Here is a 6,224-nt window from a genome sequence, read left to right on the forward strand (position 1 = left end):
AATGGAAGTTTGTTTGGAAATTTTACTGGAACATATTACTTTAAATAAGAGTTTTTTTTTATAATGGAAGTTTGTTTGAAAATTTATGAACATTTTACTTTAAACTAGAGATTTGTTTAGAATGAAAGTTGTTTAGAAGTTTATGTTTTAAGTTTCTATTGGAATGAAGAGATTTTTTGTTTTATAAAATCTTATATGATCCTATATTTCATACCATTTCTTAGATTAAACGATTTTTCGTATCATACTTATAGAATTATAGACAATTCATTTCGTCGTACTGATTGTAGGCATTGAAATAGGAAGAGTACCAATATTCAACACAAATGTGTCCGAAAGATATAATCCCTATAATCCAGATTTTTATGCAGATCGAACACATACATATAAGATATAGCTTTAGTTAAGCTAAGAGGAATTTGCTAGTTAGAGAACTTTTTGAGAAAACTTTAAAGGAACTTATGATATTATAAACAAAAATCTGCTAAGATATTCAAAATTTAGCTTATAAATTATGGAATTCAATTAGATTTGTTTGATTCTAGATTTTGAAATTTTTTGGACCTTCATATAATAAATGTGCGAATTTATGCATATGTATACAAATATACAGGATGACAATGTATAAGGGGAAAATAGATTATTAATTTTAATAGAATTGCAAGGGTATTAAAACTTCGCTGTTTCGAAGTTAATTTTTAAGTATACATATTTTCGTCTACTATTGTTGTTTACGTTTTTTTTTTTTTTGTTTGTTTTGTTTTTACCATACATATAAGTACTTTGTATTACATTTATAATTAATTATGCTGTTTGTTTGTTTTTTTCTCGCTATTTTGGACTTGCTTTGTGGGTTGCATTTTGTGTGGTGGGATACGGATTTATTACATATATTTATATTGTATGTATATATAGTAGGTATGTATGCATTTGTTATTAAGAACTTATAAATTACTAATACAATTAATTTGCGCATTTTACACATAGAGACTTTTTTTTTGAGATTTCTGTTTAAACTACACATCGATAAAGCAAAGTTTCTTCTTCCTCAAGTATTATATATTTATATATTACAGTTTTTTGAAGAAATCATATAACAATATTTTTTTTGTTTAAAACAAAAGTTCACAATTACGGAAAATACTTAGTAGTTATATATATCTATATATATATATATACGTTTTGTTGTTGTTTTTAAGTTTTTTTTTTGTTTAGGTACACAGTTTACAAACTTTTAGAAAGCAAATTGTTAAATTTTTAACTAAAAAATTAGCAAATAGCATAATAAGAATATCACACGAATATATAAATATATATATTATATATAATAATAATAATAATCATAATAATACGTAGCCAAAACCAAATTTATAGCAAGTATAACAGTTTCTCTTCTTCTTCTTTTTCGTATAATGCTCACTTGTTCTTGTTGTATAACAGTTAACTTTGTTTCACATTCATTGTTTAGATGACCATTTGGAATTAATTAATTTACTCTAACAATGATTGAGATTCGGCAACATTGCCATTGCCCACCGATGATTCTGGGGCAGAAGCATCCGTTGGTGCAGAATCGGGATTCTTTAGTTTCAACAGCGGCGTCTTTATATCGACCTCAAGCTCTGTGGTTAACTCCAGTGGCGTTTCTGTTGTCTCGGCATGCAACTCCACAGAGGCAGCAGGATCTGGATTCGATTGTGATTTGCCCTGAAAAATAAAACATAATTTTAATCATTTTCGTAACTTTTCTGGAATGTAAACCTCATTTACTCACCTGCAAATAGTATGTCATTAGCTGACCCTTGCCCTTAACGGCCACAAGGCCGCGTTGCAGAAACGTATAACCAAATTGCTGTAGGATATTGCAAGTCTCTTCGGTCACCTGTATGGCACCTGCCTTGCCAGTGCTCTCCATGCGAGATGAAACATTCACCGTGTTGCCCCAAATGTCATAGTGCGGCTTCCTGGCACCAATTACTCCGGCCGTTATGGGGCCGTGATTGATGCCCATTTTAAGTACTAAATGATTAAACGATTGCTCATTGATATTCTGCAATGCATGTTTCAGTTCCAAAGCGAATTCCACCAATACAGCCAAATGGGACCAACGTTCAGTAATTGGGGCATCCGTACGTAGATTTCGTTGCAAATTAATGCCACTGGCGGCCATATATGTAGAGCCAATGGTCTTGATTTTTATTATATCCTGAAATTGTGGCAACTCGAGTAACTGCAAAGAGAAATCAGAGAAATGAATATTATAATTAACGGATGGATTGAAATTAAAAGTGTTTCCACCTTAGTTTTATATCATTAGAGTTACAAAGTCAAGTTATTAATGTGGCCTCAGTTATTTCTTTTTATGAGGTAAGGGTATAACCAATATTTTAGTTTTATTTAAAATAATATGGTGACATTAGGTCACTAATATCTTCACAATATGATGATACTCACAAGGTTCGGAATAAAACGAAGATTCTCTACATATTAGCCATTATATTACATTACTCTATTACTTTATGCCGTATAATTCTCAAGTAGTTCTAGCAAATGATACTACAAATAGAAACATACATTTTGGCAACATGTTTTTCTAAATGACACAAGCTTCCATTCGTTTTTACTTTCGTTATTTTCAGTTATAATTAGTTATAGTTATAATTATCACATGGTTCTAACATATATTTCCAAGATATTTTGAGTTTGGTTTGCAAATATTTCCCAGCTGAGAGCAATGAACATCGCCACCAATTCAATTCTCTTTTGATAATAAAAACTTGTGAACAAATTTGTGAAAAAGAAAAGTTATAAACTTCAAAAACTAATACACTTTTCAAAGTAAGACTACGGCGTTAGTTTTAAGGTCTTGCATATAGAGGTTCTAGCTCAAGTTTTGCAAAGAAAATTTGACATTTATTCTACATAATGACAGAATAAATAAATAAGAAAAAACAGAATATTCCTTAACCATTAAAATTGACAAACTTAATTTAAACGTTTAACTTTAATTTGTTGTATATCTATTTCTGTTCTTTTGCGCGACAGTTAAATTTGTTTTAATTTATTTTATATCATATTCATTCTGATTTTCTTGACTTAAAATATCTTTTCCTGAATTAAATAAATAACACTTACCGCATCAAAATCCGAGATGACTTCATTAAGAAAACGTAAACACTCTAAACCCTGATTGTTGACGGTTTCCTCTGAATAAAAATCTAGAAATTGTTTTAAAAACATAAAACAATTATTTATGTACTCATTTCGCCGACAGTATTTAGTCTTACCTGAAAAATTTGGCATACTGGCAAATAAGACGCCAACTTCTGCATAACTTTGGGAATATAAATCGTCATGGGATCGTTTTGTGTTCTTCATAAAGTGTTCAGCCACATGAACTGGCAATACATTATAGACCAAAGCCTCGTTACGTTGACGCATATCGTTGGCGGTTTCCTTCTGTTCGGCCACTTCTGTTTTCCACTTGAAAATCACACGATCCTCGTGATCCATCTATATGAGAAAAAAATTAATGAAATATATGTATATAGCCGATTATTAATATATTTACTTACATGTCGTGCCAAAGTGCTAAGAGCCAAGGCGGCCACCAAAAGTAGACCCGAGGCGCAATAACGAGTGGATATGATGCTGGAAAGTTAGAAAAATGATGAATGTACATGGGTTAAATCTATAAGACAATAAAACTTACGGTTGATGTGCCAGATCATCTTCAAGGGCATACAAATCCTGCATAATAAATATGTTGAAATAGCAATGCAGAGCTGGAATAAGGTTGTAAAGAAAGTTTAATCAATTTTTCATTACTAAATTGAAACACTCAATTGTTAGGCAATTGTTACTCACCTGCTATAGACAATAGCAATAGTATTTTTGTTAGGTGCGTGAGCTGGGCAATCACGGCAATTGCAATTAATATTAAGACACCAAAATTACTCAAATAGGACGGATAAAGGTCACGCTCTGTGGGCACTGCATCGCGCATTTGTTCGACAAATGATTCCGGTAGCAGGTGTTCAGCAGTTGCCATCTCCTCTTCCAATATCTGACCACCATCCTCGACCATTATAACCTCACTGGCCGTGGCATTGAATTCACTTTCGCTAACAATATGCTCTGTGCGCAGGAAGGTGACAAAAAAGAACTGCAGCAAAAACAACAAAAAAAAAAAAGTAACATAAAAAATTGTGAAATAGAAGAAAAATTGATATGCAAATGAAAATCAATAAACCACAGGGACAAACCCTTAAACACGCTCCGAAATCAAGAGAAAACAAAACCACAATACAATTGCTTACCATGTCGATGACATTGCTAAGGCCAATGGTAAGGGCTATAATTATGGCAGCCAGTTCACGCACGAAGGTAATGTCATTGAATCGTTTACTAACATCGACAAAGAACTTTGGCAACATCCCGCTAAAGCTCTCCGCTATGCTAATCACCACCAGCATGGCAATGGGTACCAAAGGAGCGGCTATATTAATAAAATGCAATGTGGATCGAGGCAAAACCAAATACGAATATAGAACATCAATGCATTGAACCAACAAAGCAGCCAATAATGGCAGAGAACTATATGGCTCCCGATAAATGGCATAGGCCTGTTCCAATTGAGGATTCTTAAAACGTAAAAATATATTTGTGTCCTTGGTTAGATTTCTAGCAAAGAAGAAGATTAAAAGATTTAACAAACATTTAAGAGGAATCTATGCCGCCAAAACTCACTCATGTCCATCTCTAGTGACTAGTTCGTCTTTCAATCGTTGCTTGAAATTCTCCAATTTAACCTGTTCCTCTTCATCTTCCGCTTCGGGTGTAAGATGTTGTCCATTGGTTGTGGCGCTCTCTGCCAATAGTTCCTCATCATCTAAGGTAGCCTCATTATCATCAGTTGTAGCTAATCCACCGCCAGTTGAACCATTCGAACCATTATGCGAATTTTCTCTCTGAGTTTCATTGATTTTCTTGGCACACGGCGAAGCGAACTAAAAAAGGAAATATTTATTATTTGCAAAATGTTTTGTTTAACTGTTTAACAGTTTAGTTTTTTCAAATTCTTCTTGAAATTCATTTGTATAAATCAAAATCCTCTTTAAATTTTCTCAAAACTTCTAAGAATGTAAAATCTTCTACGAATGTGATATATAATTACAATATGATCTCTTATGAACTTTAATTTAACCTCTTTAAAGAAAACTGCTTGCTTTTTTTTAAATGATCTTGAACCTTTGTCTATATACTTTTTCATATGATAATTAATTTTATGTAAACAAAGAATCTAGTAACCAATTATGTAATTCAGATAGCATTTCATGTCATTTTCCATCCTTTTTACAGGATAACGTACAAAATAACAATCTTTTCCCATTAGTTAAAAGTACATAAATAGAAATTTAAACATTTATAGTGATTTTCCAACGGACAACTTGCATTAGATTAATAGATTCTTTCTAATAAATAAATATAAAAAACTTGAAGCTTATCCGAAATTATCTACATTTCATTCGAACTGACAGAAGGCCAAAGCAAAGATTTTTTGGCGGTTTAATAAGGTATTATTTGAAACAAGGGCGACAATTTAACAGAGCCCTGAAATAGTAAGCGATTTCCTAGATTATTATTTAGATGATACTTCGATGATGATGATATGATAACCCTTTAGGAAACATTTAGATGATCTATGTTATAATTCAAAAGCCTAAGGCATTCCCCACTCACTTGTTTTTAATAGCCTCTAAAATCGGAAATTTCCCCTTAAGTATGCAACAGTAAGTGAACAATTTCATTTTTTTTGTAAATCGTAATTAGTTTTGCAATGTTTCTTAGCTAACAAATAGTCCAAGTTGCAAAATTTGCCTATAGACAATTTTTATTCTACTTACTAAGACTTAATGCATTTTTACTAGGATTATAAAAGTTAATGACATTTTTATAAGTAAAACAACGTATTTATAATTCATAATTATGATTAATAATTAATCTAATCATAATTTGCATTCTACTTATATATATACCTAATTACTCGGAAGCAAATCTGGGGCAAATGTCAGGGAGAATGCATGCAATGGATGGAATGGATGCAAAAATTTTTTATAGACAGTTTATAAATTTGTTGAAAACAGTAAATTCTTTGCATACTTTAGAGGGTAAAGTTAAAGCCTTGATCTCCCTACCACTAACATTAAACTTTTACTATCACA

The 6,224-nt window shown here is 31.7% G+C and overlaps 1 protein-coding gene across 1 annotated transcript in view; it reads right to left on the bottom strand.

Annotated features, from left to right (window-relative positions):
• Positions 1-1,361: 1,361 nt before the first annotated feature.
• The window catches only part of LOC6644450 (adenylate cyclase type 3), an 11,027-nt gene continuing 6,164 nt past the window's right edge, over positions 1,362-6,224 (bottom strand). The window contains exons 9-17 of the mRNA XM_002067170.4: positions 4,750-5,009; positions 4,320-4,683; positions 3,868-4,165; positions 3,713-3,785; positions 3,576-3,651; positions 3,288-3,513; positions 3,136-3,218; positions 1,775-2,230; positions 1,362-1,707 (exon numbers count right to left, since the gene is read on the bottom strand). Of these exons, the coding sequence (XP_002067206.1) occupies positions 1,492-1,707; positions 1,775-2,230; positions 3,136-3,218; positions 3,288-3,513; positions 3,576-3,651; positions 3,713-3,785; positions 3,868-4,165; positions 4,320-4,683; positions 4,750-5,009 (2,052 nt within the window). The 3' untranslated portion in view covers positions 1,362-1,491. The remainder of the gene's footprint in view (positions 1,708-1,774; positions 2,231-3,135; positions 3,219-3,287; positions 3,514-3,575; positions 3,652-3,712; positions 3,786-3,867; positions 4,166-4,319; positions 4,684-4,749; positions 5,010-6,224) is intronic.

Source organism: Drosophila willistoni, assembly GCF_018902025.1.
Source record: "Drosophila willistoni isolate 14030-0811.24 chromosome 2R unlocalized genomic scaffold, UCI_dwil_1.1 Seg167, whole genome shotgun sequence".
NCBI lineage: Eukaryota > Metazoa > Arthropoda > Insecta > Diptera > Drosophilidae > Drosophila > Drosophila willistoni.